At 44.9% G+C, this 22635-nt stretch overlaps 1 protein-coding gene across 6 annotated transcripts in view; it reads left to right on the top strand.

Annotated features, from left to right (window-relative positions):
- The window catches only part of CLIP1 (CAP-Gly domain containing linker protein 1), a 120259-nt gene extending 100869 nt beyond the window's left edge, over window positions 1-19390 (top strand). For all 6 annotated transcript variants that reach the window (XM_066371046.1, XM_066371044.1, XM_066371041.1 and 3 more), the window contains 6 exons: window positions 6913-6965; window positions 12758-12875; window positions 12970-13120; window positions 13723-13772; window positions 17054-17178; window positions 17695-19390. In XM_066371046.1, coding sequence (XP_066227143.1) covers window positions 6913-6965; window positions 12758-12875; window positions 12970-13120; window positions 13723-13772; window positions 17054-17178; window positions 17695-17920 — 723 coding nt within the window. In that variant the 3' untranslated portion in view covers window positions 17921-19390. The remainder of the gene's footprint in view (window positions 1-6912; window positions 6966-12757; window positions 12876-12969; window positions 13121-13722; window positions 13773-17053; window positions 17179-17694) is intronic.
- The last annotated feature ends 3245 nt before the right edge of the window (window positions 19391-22635 follow it).

Below are 22635 nucleotides of genomic sequence, written 5' to 3'. Positions count from 1 at the left end.
CAAGATCTGGATTAACTTCCTTTTGAAAAGGCTTTGTGACTAAACATTTGAAAATCAGTGACTTTAAAAAGGGTGTTAGAAAATAGCATCCACAAAGGAACAACTAAGACACTAACTTCCCTATAGGGATGGGGTTGTTACACCCTTTGCAGTTTTCTCTGCTTTACTCGGGAGAGAGAGAGACACACACACAAATGGATGTGAACTCAAGTATTCAGAGGCTCCGATGCTAGAAATCGTTAACAATATTGATCACTGAGAAAGAGCACAGATAGTTCTTCTTGTGATGTAGATCTAATATTTATATATATAGACATATGTGTTGCCAAAACCCCGGTCTTCCAATGAGTGGGTTTTGCTATGTGTGAATGGCGTATGCATACAGTGTGAATTAAGACGTCATGGCATAACTTCAAGATGAATGGAAACCATTCAGAGCACTATTTCTCCTCATAGAGAATACTAAAAATAATCCCAATAACGTGAGCTCTGTTCTGATAGTCACCTGAGGTAGTCACCTTGGAAATGTCTGATTTATCCTTCCCAACCTCATGCGTATTCCCCGTTGTAAGGATTACAGCTCCTCTCAGCTGTCACTATGGGAACAGTGCTGATTTTCCCCCTGGTTATTTGCAGAACAAGGTTACAGTTTGCCTGTGAAGAACGAGGCAGGGATTAGAGGCTCAGTAACTGTATTTCATACCCAGTCCTTGCTGACAAGAGGTTATAACACATGTAGTAGACAAAAAACTGGGGTTAGCCTCTCAATCAATGCATGAATGAATGCCTCCATTTTAAATAAGCCTGAATTCCCACACCTGAATGTTTAGAAAGGGAATGCTATTTTTAGCTTGTCCTGTTTTATCTTGGAGAAATGGTGATCATCAGCTACCAAAATTTTAATCTGGGGCTCAGGGGACTTCTGGGCAGGGAGAGCAGATATTTCTCTTAATATCTGATGAAATGAGCACACTTTCTTGATTGTTAAAAAAATGTCTCCAGGGCCCTGGCTGGTTGGCTCAGTGGTAGAGCGTCGGCCTGGCATGCAGAAGTCCCGGGTTCGATTCCCGGCCAGGGCACACAGGAGAAACGCCCATCTGCTTCTCCACCCCTCCCCCTTCTCCTTCCTCTCTGTCTCTCTCTTCCCCTCCCACAGCCGAGGCTCCACTGGAGCAAAGATGTCCCGGGTGCTGGGGATGGCTCCTCAGCCTCTACCCCAGGCGCTAGAGTGGCTCTGGTCGCAACAGAGCGACAGCCTGGAGGGGCAGAGCATCGCCCCCTGGTGGGCAGAGCGTCACCCCCTGGTGGGCGTGCCGGGTGAATCCCAGTCGGATGCATGCGGGAGTCTGTCTGACTGTCTCTCCCCGTTTCCGGCTTCAGAAAAATACAGAAAAAAATTAAATTAAATTAAATTTAAAAAATGTCTCCAGGAAAATCCTGCAAAGCCAGTCCACCTCATGCTGTAAACCTTAAAATAGACAACCAAGAAAAGCAAAACTGTGATTTAACCCTGACACTGTGTTCACAGTGGTAAGAGAAGGGAAAACAAATAGCAAAGTCCAGAGAATTTTCACTCTAATTCTTCCCATTCTCGAGTCCAATCCACTTTGGAGAAACTTATCCTGGGGGAAAAGTCCAGGAAAAACCTTTGAGGCTAGACACCATCTTCTGCCATCTCAGGAGTCTGTCTTGCTAAAATTCCTAAAAATGATTCTTTAAAAAAATTTTTTAACTTATTGATTTTAGCAAGAGAGGAAGGGGGAGAGAGAGAGAGACAGGAACATTGATCTGCTCCTGTATGTGCCCTGCCCAGGGATCGAACCCTCTACCGCTGCACTTCAGGACAACACTCAAACCAACCAAGATATCTGGCCAGGGCAGAGCATGTATCATTAATAGAGTGATTATTCTTTTAAAATAACAATTTAATCTACAATTGAGAAATCGCTGAAGCCAAAAACTCGGATTTGTTTGGGTTCTGCGGGAATCTTCCTTTCACCCAATAAGACGTTTGCAAGCATTGCCTTCAGGAAATGGGCCAAGGTACAAGTTTAGCTGCTGAAGGTCTTTCTCTTCTTACATCTTCTCTCTCTCATATCGTAAGTTTCCCATCTGAGACGTCCCTGTAGGCTTCTCCACAGTCCTCTCAACCTCTTTAGCTTTAGAGGAGATCTGTAGCAAGGCCATCCTCACACTGAGATGTGGTTTGGCCCGTCAGTGACCGCCAGGGTGTCTCAGCCATGGCATGCAGGTTGCCCAGCTTGCTTCTGCCCGGCTGAGGGAGTGTGCAGCTGCGCAGAGGATGCTTTTTTTTTTTTTTTTTTTTTTTTTACAGGGACAGAGAGAAAGTCAGAGACAGACAGACAGGAAGGGAGAGAGATGAGAAGCATCAATTATCAGTTTTTCGTTGCGAGACCTTAGTTGTTCATTGATTGCTTTCTCATATGTGCCTTGACCATGGGCCTTCAGCAGACTGAATAACCCCTTGCTCTAGCCAGAGACCTTGGGTCCAAGCTGGTGAGCTTTTGCTCAAACCAGATGAACCCGCGCTCAATCTGGCAACCTAGGGGTCTCGAACCTGGGTCCTCCGCATCCTAGTCCGATGCTCTATCCACTGCGCCACCGCCTGGTCAGGCGAGGATGCTTTTTAACTGCCCCGACCATGCCCGCAGCCTTCTGGGAAGAGCAGCTGCAGTCTCTTCAGCACCCAGGAGTAGAAGTGGACGGCCGAGGGGTGTGTGTGTGTGTGTGTGTGTGTGTGCGTGCGCGCGCGCGCGTGCACTATGGAGAGCTACTTCACGTGGAATGAATGGCTCATCCAGTTGCTGTTCCCCCGCCCAGCAGCCACACCATCAGCAGCATTCTTGGTAAAGGACAATGAGACCTATGTGTGCACGTTTTTAGGATGTGAATGTGTTTATATTTATTTCCTTACGTAACTCATATAAACGCAAGCCAGTGTCCGAGGCCTGCTGTCTTCCCGGGTCTTTTCTAAGAACGGGCGGTAAGTGAGCGCCCCCGCTCATGGTCCGGCTTCCCGGGCAGCTGGCTGAGAGTGTGGGGTGGTGTGCGCCTTGTGTGTGAGGCCGGGCCCTCAGACGCCCGTGGGAAAGCGGGCCTGGAGGCCCAAGAGGGCTGGAGGGGCGTGGTGAGCCCTGCTGGGGGCCTGGGCTGACCGCCCCCAGGGGGAGCTCTGGGGCTGGGTGGCCCTTTGCATCTGTCCCAAGTGGACCAGATAGCTGGTCTTTGATATTCCCATGTCTGTCAGTGGGGGCGGTCCATCCTGAGAAGGGGGTGTGACCTTGGCCAAAGGCAGCTCTGCTGCAGTGACCCCTGAAGGGGCCAACAGCAGGGGGCTGCCTGCCGACCACACCCCCAGAAGCTGGCGACAAGGCCGGACCTGAAAATGGGATCTATGCAGCACTTCCCAGGGTCCACGCCACCCTCCTTTCTTCTCTGAGAGATCTTGTCCACCGAAATTCCTGAACTCACTAAATCCTCTTCCTTCTCCCCACCCCCGTGTCCACGTTCGGCGGCAGCAGCCTGTGTGTGTGTGTGTAGACGGCCAGACTAGACTCCTCAGATGCGGGGGTGAGTGTGTGTTGTGTGTATTGTGCTGTCACGGTGGAGCTGCTATTTTGGACCTCAAAGCATTTGCTTGGAGAAGAGACCGAAATAGCCCAGATGTGAACCAGCCCAAAGCCCCACTGGGGAGTCGGTGAGGAAGGCATGGGCTTGGGCTCTGGCTTGATCAGACGAGTCCAGCAGAGTCCATTCTAAGACCCCAGTCCGGCTCACCCGGCCCCTGGGGATGGCAGGGGCTTCCCGCCAGCTGACACAGTTGTCCATCCATCACACAGCTTCTGGGTACCTGCCAGCGTGCCCGGGTGGCGGGGACAGCAGGGAACAAAGCAGAGGAGGAAATTGCTATTCCTTCCTGAAAACTTATTTAAGTGGTATTACTGAGCCTACAAAAGCAGGGGTTGTGTATGTTATAACTTCGAACTTCCGCACATCCTTCCTTTCACACAACCTAGTATTTTTCATGGCTTAAATGATAGCTTAAAAGCAAATTACCCGGCCCTGGCCGGTTGGCTCAGTGGTAGAGCGTCGGCCTGGCGTGCAGAAGTCCCGGGTTCGATTCCCGGCCAGGGCACACAGGAGAAGCGCCCATCTGCTTCTCCACCCCTCCCCTTCTCCTTCCTCTCTCTCTCTCTCTTCCCCTCCTGCAGCCGAGGCTCCATTGGAGCGAAGATAGCCCGGGTGCTGGGGATGGCTCCTTGGCCTCTGCCCCAGGCGCTGGAGTGGCTCTGGTCACAACAGAGCGACACCCTGGAGGGGCAGAGCATCGCCCCCTGGTGGGCGTGCCGGGTGGATCCCGGTCGGGCGCATGCGGGAGTCTGTCTGACTGTCTCTCCCCGTTTCCAGCTTCAGAAAAAATACAAAAAACAAAACAAAAACAAACCAAAGAAAAGCAAATTACCTGTGTTTAATATTTATAGAAGTTTTATGGATAGATAAGCTCTTTGAGACAATGATTGTTTGTATATTACCTTCACTGTAATATTATTTTCTTAATAGTTTTCTTCAAAATAATCTTCCGTTTTATTCAGCCTTGTATTATGAAAGATTTCAACCACACACAGAGGCAGGGCGAGCAGAGCAGCACAGGGGCCCCCACGTACCGGCTCCGAAAGCCATCGGGCTGCTTCTGCACTGCCCCCTCTCAGCCTGCACCCATCATGGATTAATACGAAGTAGGTCCTAGCTAGCCTATCATTTCATCTGTAGATATTTTTGTATCTAAAAATAAGAATTACTTATTATTCCTTTAGCGGTTCTCTGTGAAGCAATGGTGCCTATCCCAGCCCCTGCCCCCCCGACCCCTGCCCCTCCAGCCCCGCCAGCCCCTGCCTCCCCCAACCTACCCCCCCAGCCCTGTTGCCCGGCCCTGCCCTCCCCAGCCCCTGCCCCCTGGCCACTGCCCTTCCCCGCCCCCCCTAGCCCTGGCCCTCCCCCAGGCACGTTTTCCTGGCCCTTCTTCTGCCTTCAGAACTTGTTTCCCGAACCCATGTCTTCAACAGCTCACTTCTACCTCTGACTTTCTACATAAACTTTCTTACAGTTTGGAAAAAAAATTACAGCATTTTAAAATTAGAAATACATGTTTATAAATATGACATGATACAAACATATGTCATTTTCAAGTTATTGCTGCTTCTGCTGCCCCATTATAAATGGTTTGGTGTCTTTTCCCATACTGTCCTTCATGTGTGTAACAGCCTGTACAGATGCGGGTATACATACAGTTTTTGTTTCTAACAAAAGCTACATTGTAGAAATTACTACTCAAACTTGCCATTTTCCCCCATAGGCATATTTCTTTTTTTTCTTTTTTCTTTTTTACAGTGACAGAGAGTCAGAGAGAGGGACAGATAGGGACAGACAGACAGGAACGGACAGAGATGAGAAGCATCAATCATCAGTTTTTCATTGCGACACCTTAGTTGTTCATTGATTGCTTTCTCATATGCGCCTTGACCGTGGGGCTACAGCAGACCGAGTAACCCCTTGCTCGAGTCAGCGACCTTGGGTCCAAGCTGGTGAGCTTTTGCTCAAACCAGATGAACCCGCACTCAAGCTGGTGACCTCGGGTCTCGAACCTAGGTCCTCTGCATCTCAGTCCAATGCTCTATCCACTGCGCCACCACCCAGTCAGACCAAAGGCATATTTCTTAAGCTATGATTTGTATAAAATTCACTCTTAATGGCATATATACAGTCATAACTTACACTGCAATCAACATCCCCTTGTGTGACCTGGGGTGGCACAGTAGATCAAGCATCAACCTGGAACGCTGAGGCTGCTGGTTCAAAGTCCTGGCCTCTTGCCCGGTCAAGGCACATATGACAAGCAAGCAATGAATGGTGAAGTAGTTATGAGTTCATACTTCTTACTGCATCCCTACTCCCCTCTTCTCTCTGTAAAATCAATAAATAAATATTAAAAAAAAACAGGATTATTCTGAACATACTGTTTGTAGTATGGTCAGCTACTATAGCAAACTAAAAAAAAAGTAAAAGACTACATTTAACCTTGATAGACATGATAAATATAATCTAATGTTCAAAACATGTCTGTGTAGATTTAAGAACTTTTTAGGTATAAAGACCTTATAGCAAAGCATGTGCATAACAGATACATAAACAGAAATAAGGCCTTAACTACATATAGCTTAAATCCTAGGCTACTGAAAAAAAGTCATTACATAGTCTCTGGTGTTATACTTAAATAAAAGTCCCACACAAGAGCGTTTCACCCTTTGTTTTATTAACAATGTGAACTGAAATTAGCAGTTGGCTAAACTTGGGTGCAGATAGTGGTGAGGGTTCTTTCAAATTAACTAACGGAATATTTTGCTCTCTACCTTCTGTGGAATAATAGAGTTTTAGAAGTAAAGGGCCACTGGACATTCATTTGTAACTGCCGTCTTTCACAGGCGAGAAACAGGTGCTTGGAATATAGCAGGCTTGAAATGGGGCCCACGCAGAGTCAATGGCCTGCTCCCAGCCCTCCTCGAGTTAGTGACACTCGGCCTCTTGTTTCAGTAAAGGGGCTAGAATGTTCATGGTGGAGCTTCCCTTCAGTGCTTAACAAACGTGTATTGCTTGTCTAGGGTGTACTACGTGGATTGTTGAAGTGCTGTTACTATTTGTAACTCGCAAGTCCATGAGGAAGGGAGGTCAGTCGGGTCACCAGTGATTTGTAAACTAGTAACTGTATATCCGGTGATGTAGCGACCACTGCTTTTGCTGCCCTGGAGCCTGGGAACGTGACCCATGGTATGAGAGATAGACCTCTCTGTGGGCTCATGAGGAACTGAACTTCTTAATGTGTGCTTTTTTTTCCAGGTGGAAGAAGAAAGATCTGTGCTAAATAATCAGTTGTTAGAGATGAAAAAGAGGTAGGTTTCCCTCTTCTGTTTATCGTTGGCATGTGTGTGAGTGTGTGTGTGTGTTTTAAGGAAAACATTAGAACATGATGTGGATGGTGACTTGTAGAGAACATACGACCTTCTCATTCAGAAAATTGCGCTGTGATAGTTTGAGACTCATAATTGACAAATGACGAAAATTCACTTGCAGAAGTTTCAGTATCAGTTACTTAGACAAAGACGAGCTGAACTGTTAAGCCATGGTTGGTTGCACTTACTCAGAGGTGTTCTCTGGTTAGATCCTCTCACACTGCTGTTCCCTCCTCGTTCCAGTGACTAAAAACACTGTCATGTTATGTGGAGTCAGCAATCTGCGTGTAAATACTGATGTCAGTTTTATAAGATTTTAATTTTTTAGTTCTAATGGGTAACAGTTATAAATGATTCTTATCTATTTTCTGAAAAAAGAGCTTTTTTTTTTTTCATGATAAACAGCTTTCAAACAGAAGCCTTCAGTAAGGAAGGGGCCCACAGAAATAATCGTTTAGAAGCTTGATGCTTATCTATATCCCCTGACAGTAAGTCTGCTGTTCTTAAAATGTTTAGTTTGTATCTAGAGATATTACAAAAGAAAAAAAGGATGCTCCGTGCTCTTGCAGAGTGTTCTCTCCCTACCGGTCAGGGCAGAAGGTGCCCATCTGGACCGCTGTCCCACGCGTTTTGCCCAGGCTGCGGCTCAGGAACCCGAGGGCTTTGTTCGGCCCACAAAGAGATTTGGGTTCCATGAGCTACATTTGAAGAGCTGTTAGGCCTTGGCCCAGGGGGTGCCTTTCCGCCTTTCCCTCTTTAATTAAGGAATACCTCGATTCATTCTTCTTTAAAGTTTCTCACCAGAATGGATATGTTTCGGATTGCCACCCCTCTGGTCCAGCCAGGCATCCTTGTGGTGACTGGTCTCCTGTGCCTTAACCCAGCTCCTGCGTACAGGCATAGCCCTGCCTACGTGGGGCTCAGAATGTTTACTTTTCTATCCATATGGCTTTGTTTCTTTAAAAAGAACCTCATGTACAATGTTCTGCCAGATATGTGAAAAACTCCATAGGGCTATACTGTGACATTCTGGCCAGGGGACATATAAAAACAGGTTGATATAAGTACTAGTATGTCCCCTTGCATTTATGTAGCACTTCATAAATCACAGGTTTATATAATCTCAAACAACCCAGTGAAATACATGGTGGGACATGCATTTAAAAGGATGAAATGAAAGCTCAAAGAGCTAGGCCACTTGGCCGAGAACTCAGACACAGGCATGACACCCAGGTCCTCAGGTGTTTATGCTGGTTCTTGTCTTATTATACATTTATTTATTATTACTTAATTTTTTAAAATTTATTGATTTTAGAGAGAAAGAGAGAAACATAGATTTGTCGTCGCACTTATTTATGTATTTATTGGTTGATTCTTCTTTGTGCCCTGAACCCTCAACCTTGGTGTATGGGGACGATGCGCTAACCAACTGAGCTACCCAGTCAGGGATATTTATTATTACTTTTTAAAGAAAGATGTATGCTTTGTTCATCCTTACCATATGACTTTAACTAAATCATATGCCTTTCAAAATGCGATTGGGCATGTGAATTTTTTCATGGCTTCAAAAGATGGGACTGATGTGGGTACAGGTCCACTCCTGTCTTCATACTTTTCTGTCTCCATCCCCGTTGTAGCTGCTGGGTATGTTTAGGAGACTGTCTCTTGAAAATTACTCTTGCTAAGCAATGAATGCATATTAAGATCATTTTTTTCTGGGAGTGAAAAAATTTTAAATCTAGTTTGTCATATTTACAACCTTTTTTTTTTTTTGTCACATTGTTAATTAACCCTCATGAAAAGTTATGTCTGTTTCAGAAATATGAATGCAAATCTATATTTGAACAAGTAATTAGGCCCTTAAGTGCCTTCTAAAATCAGTCTGGTAAAAGATTAGTACGTAGGTCTATGTGTATAATAGTTGAGTGTATTTAGTATAAAATGCAAAAAAGAATTTGATACGCTCTTAATTGAAAAGCCTGGAAAGTCCTTAAATCGCAAAGATATTTGAAATGTAGCTGTTTAAGCAAGAACTGAGATCTTAGTGGACAGTCTAATTTAGAAGTGATCATTGAGTATACATAATAGTCAAGAAAGCATATACTGTAATTGCCAATTCACATAGTCATTGTATGGAAGTGCAGAACTCACACCTGATATAGGATGAAACTACTTATCATTAAGAAATTAGTAACATCATCCTCTATTGCTATAGTTTTTTGGTATCTAAACATTGAGTCGCAGGCAATAAGTACTTACTTAAAACTGTAAGATTTCTTTGGAAAACTGGCCTCTGAGTTAGGCACACCCCCTTCAAGCGGGTTCCAGGAGATGAGGCAAAGGTGACCTTGAAACTGCTGTAAGTGACAGTGTGTATGGGGTCCCTCTGACAGCTAATGCTTGCCCTCAGCAGGTTGGGGAACTCGTTTGGCTTCTCCCTCCTCGAGGCTTTTTTGATGTCAAGGAAGGGACTTCAGAGCCAGAAATTTTAGATGTGGACCCCGTGGAGTCAGAATCAGTTATGTTCGAGTAAACGCGAGGTCGCTGTCAGGACTGAAGCCCGGGCGGCGATCCTGTCACAGACCCTGCCGAGGCCTCTCGCTCCTCTGGCTCCTTACGCGCACTGTGGGTGGCTGGCTGACTGTCTCCAGCTCGCACTGCTCACCATGCTCATCTCACCCTCTCTTTTCCCTTCCTACTCCTGCTTCCTTTGCTCTATCTGTGTGTCTTTCATGGTAAGACTAAAGAAAGTCTATCCACGTTATAATAAATAAATTTCATATATTTTTAGTAAACCAGATTGTTGTATATATTTTTGGCTGCTTTTGTCCCTCTGTGTCTTGCTTTTGTTTTGTAAAATATTCTCAGCAGTGCGCACATGCGCACGCGCACACACGTATATGATCTTTTTTTTAATACCTAAATACAGCAAAGAACTTTAGTGCCAACGTAGTTCCCCTCACTGACTTGCATTTCTCTTCATGTTTCTAATATTTGGTTCTTGTTACCTTGCATTTCTGAAGCTTGCCCAGTCACACTTGAAGGTATTTGCTTCATCACTAGAATGTATTTCTTATGAAAGTAGTAAGGAAAGAATCTGGGTAGTACGTTCCCTTGGGAAAAAGCTTTCTGACCCATTCCGACCCTTCTTCCATATTATGTTTATCTTCCCTTTTTGATATTTTGAGTGACACCGAGTCATTCTAGTCAGGGTGGCTTAAAAGTAACTCGGCCCTCCTGTCAGCGTGACTTGCAGCTCAGATGTCAGTGGCGTTGGCAGAAACGGTTTAATCAGCCTCTGTTGGTTCGCACGGTGGGATTAGGGCTAAGAAACAGCCTGAGATGCCCGCAGTGAAGATCTGTCGCAAAGATGAGCTGCCAGTGTCTGTCCTGTCATCTTTCACAAGTTAGGTCCCTTTCTTAACCACGCATCTTTTGGTAACTTGGACAAGCAGCGTTCTGCTTAGATAGCAGCCTTGCTTACAGGTTGTTCGTGTCTGGTGATAAGCATGTAAATATGCCTGTACCTTCTCCTCCTGCCCGCTGACAGTCCCTGACCTGACACTAAGCCTCTGTGACATCTTGACCCACCAGGGTCCTGATTATGGAGATTCTGAATCGGTCTACTAATCCCCAAAACCTGGTGTTTATCAGTAAAAACATTTTAAATAATGTTCACATCTGAGCTGCATATATAATAAATGAAGATCTTTCTTTTACAATAGAGTAACCTCACAGGTAGGTTGAATAGAGGCCTAAACAGCCTAAGCTTTGTGGACTCTTTGGATAACATTAGATGTTTACTTTCCAGGTGGAAGAAGTCTTCGTACATTCCTTCCGTTAAAATCTGATTTGTTTCTACCTAAACGAGATCCTATTTCCTAGCAAGGTGTTACTCAGTACGTTAGAGTCACTGGTGCCCACCCCCCTTTTTCAGTGTACAAATAATGCTTGGGTGTTGAATTCAAGAAATGTCTGTAAGTCTCAAATTCTTTTCTTACTACTTATTCTGGAGTGTAAGGCGTAAGCCACACAATGAGATAAATACAAACACTTATATTTTTAACTCTTGTGTAGAATTTCAATTTCCCATAAATCACGAGAATTCTGTAATTCTTGTGCCGGATATCTTGGGTCTCACTAACCAGACATGCATTGTGCCATTTCTAACCTGGGCCTCAGTTTCCGATTCTTCCAGTTGGTCATGAAACAGACCGAACCGTGACATGCTCCACATGCATCCGGTTATTTCTCAGAACCGGGAGCAGTTTGGCTTGTTGTTTTTTAAGTTACGAATTCTCACTAGTTTTTAGCTACATTCATGAAGTGTGTAGGTTGTGTGGCCTGAGGGCTAGCTAGCTAGGAAAGTTTTCTCCAGTTTTGTTTTGCCCAAAATATTTTTGCTGTTACAAGGTCTTTTTCCTCGTTTCACACTGCATGTAACTTAACAAACAAAATGTTTTTATTTTAAAATTATAGAGTCACAGAAAAGTTGCAGAGGAGTTCTGAGTGTTTTCACATGCCCCTCCCTCTGGTGTGCATCTTACATTCCCTGGTCCATTTATCCAAACTTAGAAAGCGACATTGGTGTGTATATGCTTAGCCATAGAATTCTAGACGTTATTCAGATGTCCCCAGTTTTGTCCTTTTTCTCTTCCAGGATCCAACCTAGGATACCACCTTGCATTCAGTTGTCATATATCCTTAGCCTCTTCCAATCTGTCAGTCTGTGACAGTCCTGGTGACCATGACCGCGGCACTTGCGAATGTGTGTAATTTTTCCAACAAAGATGTGAATACGCACACACATAAACACATCATGACCGGCCCTTCTGGGCTGTGTCTGTTGTGTCTTGCCCTCTCTCCCTGTCTTCCTTCATCTTTCCCTTTCTGTCCCCACTCCCTTGCCTCCAAGGTCAGGGTCTTCCTCTCATCAAAGGCCCAGTCCCTTCCCTCTGCTGATAGCCAAAGGCTGAGCCAGGCTGAGACGGTGAGCCCAGTGCCCTGGCCTTCTTCCTCCACCGTCGCCCCCACGCTCTCACTCTGTACCTGGAGACCCATGTTCACGTTTCTGTTTGGCCCTTTCTGTAATGATCTCTCATTTCCATGAGCAATTGAACGTCCTTCTCAGATTCCATGGGTGAAAACTAAGAACCCTTCAGTCTGAATAGCAGGACTGCTTGCTACTGTTTTGGCCCATAAGATCTCAAAAACACATTCTTGGAATTTGCTTAAAAGTGACTGAAATTAGTGAGAACCAATCGATACTTCCAGCATAAAAACTGCTCTGCATGACATCCGTATACTCGCTTTGCATGTGTGTATTTTAATTGTTGTTATTGCTTGGTAATAATTTATTGACAAAGTAGCAGAATTCAGCTGGGGGGGTTAGATATTTAAAGGAATTAGTTGGGGGTGCCACAGTCTTGCTTTTTCTAACTGTACATCTTCCAGAGTCATTAACTTGTGTCTTTAAATTCAAATGGAGACAATGCTATGCAGAATCTGGCATGTCTGTGCGTAGTAAACTTTCTCTCCCCTCACAGTAAGTAAAATTTCAAGTAAAATTTGGAAGCATTAACAGCCTGAACCCCCTATAAAACTTACCTGTGATAGACTTTTTTTTCCCGTTATATTAACTAAAAGTTAATTGCGTGTCTGCTCTAGGACAGTGGTACAACGGATCACTCTCTCGGTTGACTTCTGGAATGTTTAACTCTTTGGTCTTTTAGAGAATCCAAGCTAATAAAAGACGCCGATGAAGAGAAAGCCTCCTTGCAGAAATCCATCAGCCTGACGAGTGCCTTACTCACAGAGAAGGACGCAGAGCTGGAGAAGCTGAGGAACGAGGTAGGGTGACTCCAAGGCGACTGTTCCCACCGTCCCCGCCACCCCCTTTCTGCGCAACACCACTCCTAAGCCGCGCACCAACGCTGTGTTTCAGGTCACGGTGCTGCGGGGAGAGAACGCCTCCGCCAAGTCCTTGCACTCGGTGGTCCAGTCTCTCGAGTCCGACAAGGTGAAGCTGGAGCTCAAGGTGAAGAACCTGGAGCTGCAACTCAAAGAGAACAAGCGGCAGCTCAGCAGCTCCTCAGGTGTGTGGTCCTGCTCTCCGAGCCTGCTGCTTCCCGGTGCTCCCGGCTGGGGGCGCCCTGGCGCAGTCACCCCATTAGGCAGCCAATGCTCTGCCCCTGTGAGTCCTCCACCCCCTGCTCTCGCTCCACCACCGTTTCATCAGACAGCGGGCTGGCCCGACCCGGGTCTCAGGCAAAGGAGCATGCCTGGTCTCCCCACTTCTGGTCCTTCCCACGGGCCTGAGTGTTGGGGGGTGAACTTAAGGTGGTGGGGACCGGCTGCCGTCCCAGTGCTGCGGGGGGTGCTGAAAGTGACCAGTGACGGAGAGCAGGGAGGGTCCCCCGCTTCTTTAGGTTCGGATGAATGGGAGGGCCCTTCTTACCCAGCAGAGAGCCAGCCCCGAAGGGAGACAGTGGAAGGGGCAGGGCCACTGCCGGTGCCGGTCCCCTAGGGACCGGGTGTGGGACAGTAGCTCATGATGTGTTGTTCTCAAAGAGGCCCGTCTGGGAATGCCGCAGAAAATGAGTTTCTAACACCAGCTGTTTCACTGGGATAGCAAGGAAGAAGGATTGCTATATTTTAATAACCCCTCTTCACTTTTGTTTTTATTTTTAAAATTAAGGTAATACGGATACTCAGGCAGAAGAGGATGAAAGAGTCCAGGAGAGTCAGGTAATATTCCTGCCTTTTGCTTTGCTTACTAGCTCTTTTTGAAAAAATCATTTCATCTTTTGAACAAGTAATACATTCATATGGTCTAAACATTAAACCGTATTAAAAATATAGACAGTAAAAAATCTCCCTCCAAACTTTTCTCTTCTGGTCAGATCCCAACCCTCCAAACAGGTAATTGCTGTTATTACTAATTGTTTTTAGATTTATTATGTTGACGTGGTTTCAGATGTCCCACTCAGTTGGGTTTTTTTTTTAAATCTTTTCAGGGGTTTTAAAAAAGTACATATAAGCCAAGACTCATAGTCTTTTCTTTCCTTTTTTACATAAATGATGGCATATTACATAAACTTATCTGCACTCATCTTTTTTATAGCTGTATAGTGTTCCATTATATGGACATACCTTAATGTAATTAGTTCTCTATGTGTTGATGTGACATTTGGGATGTTTCTGACCTTCTAGATACATTGTAAACAATGCTGAAGTGAATTATCTTAGACATCCCTCATTTTGCAGATATACTAATATTTCTTTGGGATAAATTCCTAGAAGTAGAATTGCTATGTCAAAAGGTCCCTTGCTTATCTCTACCTTAAAAAGATGGGGTTCTTTTATTTTTTTTTAAGTGGGAGGCAGGAAGGCAGAGAGACAGACTCCCACATGTACCCTGACCAGGATCCACCTGGCAAGCCCCCTTCAGGGCGATGCTCTGCCCATCTGGGGCCGGTGCATCGTTGTTCGGCAACTGAGCTATTTCCATGCTTGAAGCAAGGCCATGGAGCCATCCTCAGAGCCCAGGGCCAACTTGCTCAAACCATTTGAGCCTTAGCTGTGAGAAAGGGAGAGAGTAATAGAAAAAAGGTGGAGAAGCAGATAGTCACTTCTCCTGTGTGCCCTGACCAGGAATCGAACAACAGACTTCCACAGACTGGGTCAATGCTCTACCGCTGAGCCAACCAACCAGGGCTAAAAAGATGGGGTTCTTGAAAACTGTTTCCTAAAGCCAAAATGAACAGAACAGCCTTAAATTTAAAAATGGGATTATCTGGAGACAGTATGTTCTCTATTTAGAAATGTAATAGCACTTAGACAGCAAGTATTTAATCTTCAGTTTTAATAATATATTTTGGATATATTTATCCTGTTTAAAAACCACAGATACAAAAGCTACCTATCATTGTAAATAGGAGGAAAGCTCAGGGAGTTTGGGATTTGTCTGACAGCTGCTTTGAAAGGCATGGGGGGGCCCAGCAGACTACTAACTTCCCCTAGTTAGCACTTTCTGCTTAGTGTATATGTCTAATAAACAGCAACTTAATTAACAATGTTTTCTCTTTCTCCCCCTTTCCTTTCTGCTTCCGTTTGTTTCTGCTGCTGCCAACACTTTCCTTCCAATCAGCAAATGGTTTGTTTTATGTTTCCTAATTTGCAAGCACATGTGTGTGTATGTATGTGTGCGTGTGCATGTGCATGTGTATGTATGGTTTCCTACTATCCTTACATCCATTTTGTGCCTTTTTCTTCTTCCTGAAACAGAGCTCCTAACATGTTAAAGTCTTAGAAACTGCAGTTGAAAAAGTGAGAATGGATATGTAGAGTGGGTCTGCCTGCAGTGTTGGTAGGGATATTCTGCAGAGAACCACCAAGCTACTGACTGCTAGCTCTGTAGGAAGAAAAGGCCAACTGCTTTTTTTTTTTTTTTTTTTTCTGAAGCTGGAAACGGGGAGAGACACTCAGACAGACTCCTGCATGTGCCCGACCAGGATCCACCCGGCACGCCCACCAGGGGCGATGCTCTGCCCCTCCGGGGCATCGCTCTGTCGCGACCAGAGCCACTCTAGGGCCTGGGGCAGAGGCCAAGGAGCCATCCCCAGCGCCCGGGCCATCTTTGCTCCAATGGAGCCTTGGCTGCGGGAGGGGAAGAGAGAGACAGAGAGGAAGGGGGGGGTGGGGAAGCAAATGGGCGCTTCTCCTATGTGGCCTGGCCGGGAATCGAACCCAGGTCCCCCGCACGCCAGGCCGACGTTCTACCGCTGAGCCAACCGGCCAGGCAATTGCTTCTTTTTTGTGTGTGTATTTTTCTGAGGTTGGAAACGAGGAGGCAGTCAGACAGACTCCTGCATGCACCCGACCGGGATCCACCTGGCATGCCCACCAGGGGGCGATGCTCTGCCCATCTGGGGCGTTGCTCTGCCGTAATCAGAGCCATTCTAGCGCCTGAGGCAGAGGCCATAGAGCCATCCTCAGCGCCTGGGCAAACTTTGCTCCAATGGAGCCCCGGTTGCGGGAAGGGAAGAGAGAGACAGAGAGAAAGGAGAGGGGGAGGGGTGGAGAAGCAGATGGGTGCTTCTCCTGTGTGCCTTGACCGGCAATTGAATTCAGGACTTCCATATGCCTGACCGACGCTCTACCGCTAAGCCAACCAGCCAGAGCCTTTTTAAAAATTTTTAATTGATTTTGAGAGAGAGGAAGGGAGAGAGATACACACAGAGAGAGGGAAACCTCAATTTGTTGTTCCACTTATTCATGCATTCATTGGTTGATTCTTATATGTGTCCTGGTCAGGGACTGAACCCAAAACCTTGGTGTATTGGGATGATGCTCTATCCAACTGAGCCACCTGTCCAGGGCACATTTCTTTAATATTGTAAAGCAGGGGTTTTTTTCATGGCTATTTAGAGAAATGAGACCTTTTTATTATTTGTAGAAGAGGGAAGAAACTTGATTTCTCAATGAAAGTGCGCTGGGTTTGAAAGCAAATGTGAGGATGACCATCTCCTCCGGCTGGTCATCTCCTCTGGCTGGTCATTTCCTCCGGCCGGTCAGCCCGTCAGAGTGAACCTTGGCTTGTTGCTCTTCCCACTTGTGGAACCTGAACGCTGCCCCAAGCCTGAGTGTGTGCGAGTCCCCTCAGGTGAAAATGGAGCTTGAGCCTTCTTTTTAAAGTGTCTTCCATTTTTCTCTGAAGACCCAGTTACCATCCCACCATGATTCATCAGTCAATGTGGTATAAGGGGAATTTCCCCATACTTTCTCAGATCTACAGATGCTAAGTTGTGGATTGGCCCATCAGTGGAATGGGACAACTCCCTGGTTGTGCTTTCTGTAAAGTGTGTGTGTGTATGAAACATAGGTTTAGTAATGGCCACTGTGGCCGCTGTGATGTCCAGCACATTCTGCGGCCATAGCATGAGAATCCACACCCGTGCCTCCTTGATATTCTACTGTACACATTAGACATTTTACAGATCTGTTTCTTTTTTTTCTGAACAAATTAGATTGATTTCCTAAATTCAGTAATAGTGGACCTTCAAAGGAAGAATCAAGACCTCAAGATGAAGGTGGAGATGATGTCAGAAGCGGCTCTTAATGGGAACGGTGATGACCTAAATGATTATGACAGGTATTTCTTATAAAGCAATGCTGATCAGAACCTTAGTTCCACCTAAACATTATTTCTTTTTTTAGAAAATAGTTTTATTTACTTTTCCATTGATTTGAGAGGGAGAGAAGCATCAACTCATTTCACTTGGTTGTGCACTCATTGGTTGCTTCTCATATGTGCCCTGATGGGGGATCGAACCCACGATGTTGGTGCACCAGGATGATGCTCTATCCACTGAGCGGCCCAGCCAGGACAATAAATTGTTTTTAAAGTTAGGTTTTCCAGTGGATTGGAGAAACACTTGCTCTGTGGTTAATGGCCATAAATCTATTTCCATAAATTTGGCAAGAGAGTGAGATATACTGCAAATGAGTTTGACAGGAAACTTTAAAATATGGATTGTAGTGGTTACACTTGAGGCTCCCACATTTGGCCACAACTCATTGCTTATTTTTTATTCTTTACAAATGGCACTGTCTCTTGAATTTCTTCTGCTAGAGATGAGCTTCTGATTACACACATTACCATTTGCAGTGATGATCAGGAGAAACAGGCCAAGAAGAAACCTCGCCTCTTTTGTGACATATGTGACTGCTTCGACCTCCACGACACAGAGGATTGTCCCACCCAGGCACAGATGTCCGAGGACCCGCCCCATTCCACACACCACGGCCGTCGGAGCGAAGAGCGCCCGTACTGCGAGATCTGTGAGATGTTCGGGCACTGGGCAACCAACTGCAATGATGACGAGACCTTCTGATGATGCCGCCACCCAAGAACTGGGCTTTCTCAGGGGCACAAGCACAGAGGCAGCCAAACACCAGCATTCTGTGTGCAGATTTCAGGACAACTCACACTATTCTTTTGGACCCCCATCAACAAATTTTAAGAAAATATTTTGATCTTCAACAAATCGCCCTTTTAGTTTTCTCTTATAAGTTAGAAGAATAAATAACTTAATAGGTGAGTCTTCACCTCTCATTCTGTCTGCTTGATTTTGAAGTTCTCACAAGACGTTGCACCAGAGGCCATTACCTGTACTGTCCTGAGGGAAACCTTGTGGGACAATCCCTCCCCTTCCAGTACCTTATTTAAGTAACTTTAAATTATGCTGTTACTTTTCTTATTTGCACTAAAATCCTTCCAGGCTGCATTTGTATATTTAGGGGTTTTGGTTAAGCTTTGACACTGGAATGAGTTGAAAAAAAAATGTGCCATTTTGCATTTTCATCCTCCTCATTTAAAGTATTTTATTCGTAATTGAGGAACTAACTGAGCTCTTTGCACTACCTGCTGTCAGTAGTGCCTTTACTTCAGGCGTGGGGACACTTCAGTGTGCTTCTAAAGTCATGAGACAGGTAACGGGACGGGTGAGCCCCCAACTGCTGTGGCACGTTTTATAATCGATATGCTGCACTCATTCACTCTACTGTGGCATTTTGTTTATTGGTTTTGCATAATTTTAGTTTCTATATATTATATGTATATATTTTTTAAAAATCTCTATTTTGGAAAAAAGCATACACAACGTGTCTTTCTTTTTAGGTTCTTACCTTTATGAGAAACAAAAACACTTAGAACGTTTATCAGGACAAAGCGGACTAGGTCAGAAATAGCATCACACGGCTTGGGAACTATTTTTTCTTTCTGTCTTTGTTTCTTTACAGGATATAAATAAATAAATAGATAAATAATAAATACATACATACATACATATGTTTTTTCCTTCTCCAGCAGATACCCCCAGCAGTCAATTAATTAGGTAATCAGCCACTATACAACACCTACATCAACCAATCTACAATCTTTACAAGTTGTTCTTACTGTGTTTTTAGATGAATGTATGATGAGAAATTCAACATTAATAATTTTGGATTTTCTTATCACAAAAAATTAAATGAAGGACCTCAGCCACCAGAAGTTTGTCAAACAGTTTGAATCTATTTATCTTGATTTGAATGTCTTTTAGAAGATGTAAAAAGTAATAAATAAATGTATCTTCCATGCTACATGTATAATAAGAACTTCTATAATTGTATATATGCCTTTGATGTATTTTCCCCTCAAGATGATTACATGTTTGACAAGTGAAAATTTGTAATCAGTTGCAATTTTTGTTATAAACATAATAGGGATTGTTTCACAAACACTATGTAAAACAGTATTAAAATTTGAGCAAACAGATGTTCTGTACCTACTTTAATAAATGGTTATACTTTTTTGCCCAGTAGTAATATCTGATCATCATTTTCAGGTTTGTCATAATGGTTTTTCAAATTAAGCAAGTGCTGTAGATCCAAATAGCAGTTCCTACTACAGTTTTGCTGATAAGCAGCTTTTAAGAAATGTGGTATATTCCCTGCCCTGTGGTGGTACAGTGGATATAGTGTTGACCTGGAATGCTGAGGTTGCCGGTTCAAACCCTTGGCTTGCCCAGTCGAGGCACATAACAGGAAGCAACTACTATGAATTGATGCTTCTTGCTCTCCCCCACCCTTTCTCTCTCTCCTCTATCTAAAATCAATAAATATTTTTTTAAAAAAGAGAAATGTGGTATATCCTTATCTCAAAGCATTCTATGACTCAGCATAAAATAAATACCTAAGGTTGTTATCTGTTACTATGTCATACCATATAACCTGACAGAAATATAAGTGGCACAATGTAGTGCCAACTCTCAATCCATGAAACTTTAGAAAGAAACTCTGAAAGTTGCTGTAATATTTACCAAAATGCTTACTGAACCAAACATCTGGAGTTTTTTCTGGTGGTTTTTTTTTTTGTGGATTTTTTTTTTTTACTTTTTCCATTGATTTGAGAGAGAGGAAGGAGTGGGGAAGAGAGAGAGAGAGAGAGAAAGAGAGAGAAGCATCACGTTGTTCCACTTGTTCCATTTAGTTATGCGCTCATTGATTGCTTCTCCACATGCCTTGACCTGGCATTGACACCGTGACCTTGGCGTGAGGGAACAATGCTTTATTGCTTGAGCTACCTGGCCAGGGCCCAAACATCTACTTTATGAGCAGACTTTCACACATATATTTCCAAAGCAGACTTACTATAGTAGTTGAACAAGAACAATTTCTTTTACCTAAATAACACTGACAGTAGTCCTTGACTTCAGTATTGACTGTAGGGGATTAAAAGACTCAAAATATTATATTAAACTAATTGTAATCATTTCACAATACACACATATAGCAAGTTATGTACACCTAAAAAAGACAACACAAAACAAGTATGCAGTATGTACAGGGCAAATACATCAGGAATGCAAGATCTCCAAACATTGTATTCAAGTAGAACATCTCTGCTGGTCATCTCGCACCCTGATCCCGTTGGAGGAGGATAGTTGATCACCCTGGTCTGGCTTGCTCCCACTCTGCGGGCTTGAGATTTCACCAGCCTTGGGCGCTTTTCCTCTTAGATAACTTGTGCCTCACTTAACTGCTCATGACACAGTCTGCTGAGCTCAACATTTATTCTCACAGGCGGTGCTAAAATAATACATATTCTCTGTTGAGCACAAGACCCGCATGCTCATGGGATAATTTGTGATACAGGTTCAGAAATAGGTCGTGAACAGTCCGCATGAGTGGAAACTATTTTAAAATCTAAATGTCATTGATAGGATCAAGAAATTGAGAATGGCCCTGGCCGGTTAGCTCAGTGGCAGAGCATCAGCCTGGCGTGCAGGAGTCCCGGGTTCGATTCCCGGTCAGGGCACATAGGAGAAGTGCCCATCTGCTTCTCCACCCCTCCTCCTCTCCTTCCTCTCTCTCTCTTCCCCTCCCGCAGCAGCCGGGGCTCCATTGGCGCAAAGGTTTGCCCGGGTGCTGAGGATGGCTCTGTGGCCTCTGCCTCAGGCTCTAGAATGGCTCTGATTGCGGCAGAGCAACGCCCCCTGGTGGGCGTGCCGGGTGGATCCCGGTCCGGCTGACTGCCTCCCTGTTTCCAACTTCAGAAAAATGAAAAAAAAAAAAAAAAAAAAAAAATTGAGAATGGAAGGTTGTATAGATAGACGTATGATTGTTTTTTAAAATATCCCCGAATTCCTCTTTGCTCACTCGGGCTCCATGGTCATGTTTTGTCTTTATAACAAGAACAAAAGGCTGAAGGGGCAGACGGTGGGGTGGGAGGATTGGCCTTTCCCCAGGTCCCAAATAGCCGATTTCTACCTCAAAGTACTGAATCACATTTATCATCTTAAAATAATAGGTAATTACTGAGCAATTAAGTCCCAGGCACCCCGATAAGCTTTTTATGTGACTCACACGATCCTAGGATTCCCATAACTCTCAAGGTAGAGTAAAAAAAAAAAAAAGTTGCTGATGACTCAAGTGGCTTCCACATCGGACAGTATTTGCGTGAGATACACTAAAAGTCTACTAGGATGAGCTAAACCGACAAGGCACTCGAGGTTCCTCCAGACTCTGGCCATCTTTGTCAACATTGGCCCTCCGCCCCCAAAACCAAAAAAGCAACTTTTGGTTGCTACAAGTAAGATTTCCATGCACGCTTGGCTTCAAACTACCATTTCACAATGAGTACGCTTGCTGTTAAGAAAGTGGCGATTTAGCCTGACCAGGCCGTGGTGCAGTGGATAGAATGTTAGACTGGGATGCCGAGAACCCAGGTTCCAGACCCCAAGGTCGCCAGCTTGAGCGCGGGCTCATCTGGTTTGAGCAAAAAGCTTACCAGCTTGGACCCAAGATCGCTGGCTCCAGCAAGGGGCTACTCAGTCTGCTGAAGGCCCATGGTCAAGGCACATTTGAGAAAGTAATCAATGAACAACTAAAGTGTCGCAATGCGCAACGAGAAACTAATGATTGATGCTTATCTCTCTCTCCGTTCCTATCTATCCCTCTCTCTCTCTCTCTCTGTCCTTGTTAAAAAAAAAAGAAAAAAAGAGGCAATTTAAAAATATATATAGCCTGACCAGGCGGTGGCGCAGTGGATAGAGCATCAGACTGGGATGCCGAGGACCCAGGTTCGAAACTCCGAGGTTGCCAGCTTGAGCTCGGGCTCATCTGGTTTGAGCAAGGTTCACCAGTTTGAACCCAAGGTCGCTGGCTCCAGCAAGGGGTTACTGGGTCTGCAGAAGGCCCACGGTTGAGGCACATATGAGAGAGCAATCAATGAACAACTAAGATGTCGCAACAAAAAACTGATGATTGATGCTTCTCATCTCTCTCCGTTCCTGTCTGTCTGTCCCTACCTATCCCTCTCACTGACTCTCTGTCTCTGTAAAAAAGAAAAAACAAACAAACAAAAATATATATATATATTTAAACGGAACGAATAGAATCTAGCCTCCGCCTTTCAAGTCAGTTCTCAATGTCCAGCGTCCTCAGGCCCAAGACGGCGTTGGCGGAAGAAAGAGGCGGCGCTGGAGCCAGGAGCAGCAGACCAGCTGGCTCAGACTTCCGGGTATGCACGCAAACATCGGCGTGGTCACGTGAAGGGACGGTCACG

This window comes from Saccopteryx leptura, chromosome 2 (assembly GCF_036850995.1).
Source record: "Saccopteryx leptura isolate mSacLep1 chromosome 2, mSacLep1_pri_phased_curated, whole genome shotgun sequence".
Classification (NCBI taxonomy): domain Eukaryota; kingdom Metazoa; phylum Chordata; class Mammalia; order Chiroptera; family Emballonuridae; genus Saccopteryx; species Saccopteryx leptura.
The sequence above is the reverse complement of the archived record's forward strand: the minus strand, read 5'-3'. Positions and strand labels throughout refer to the sequence as shown.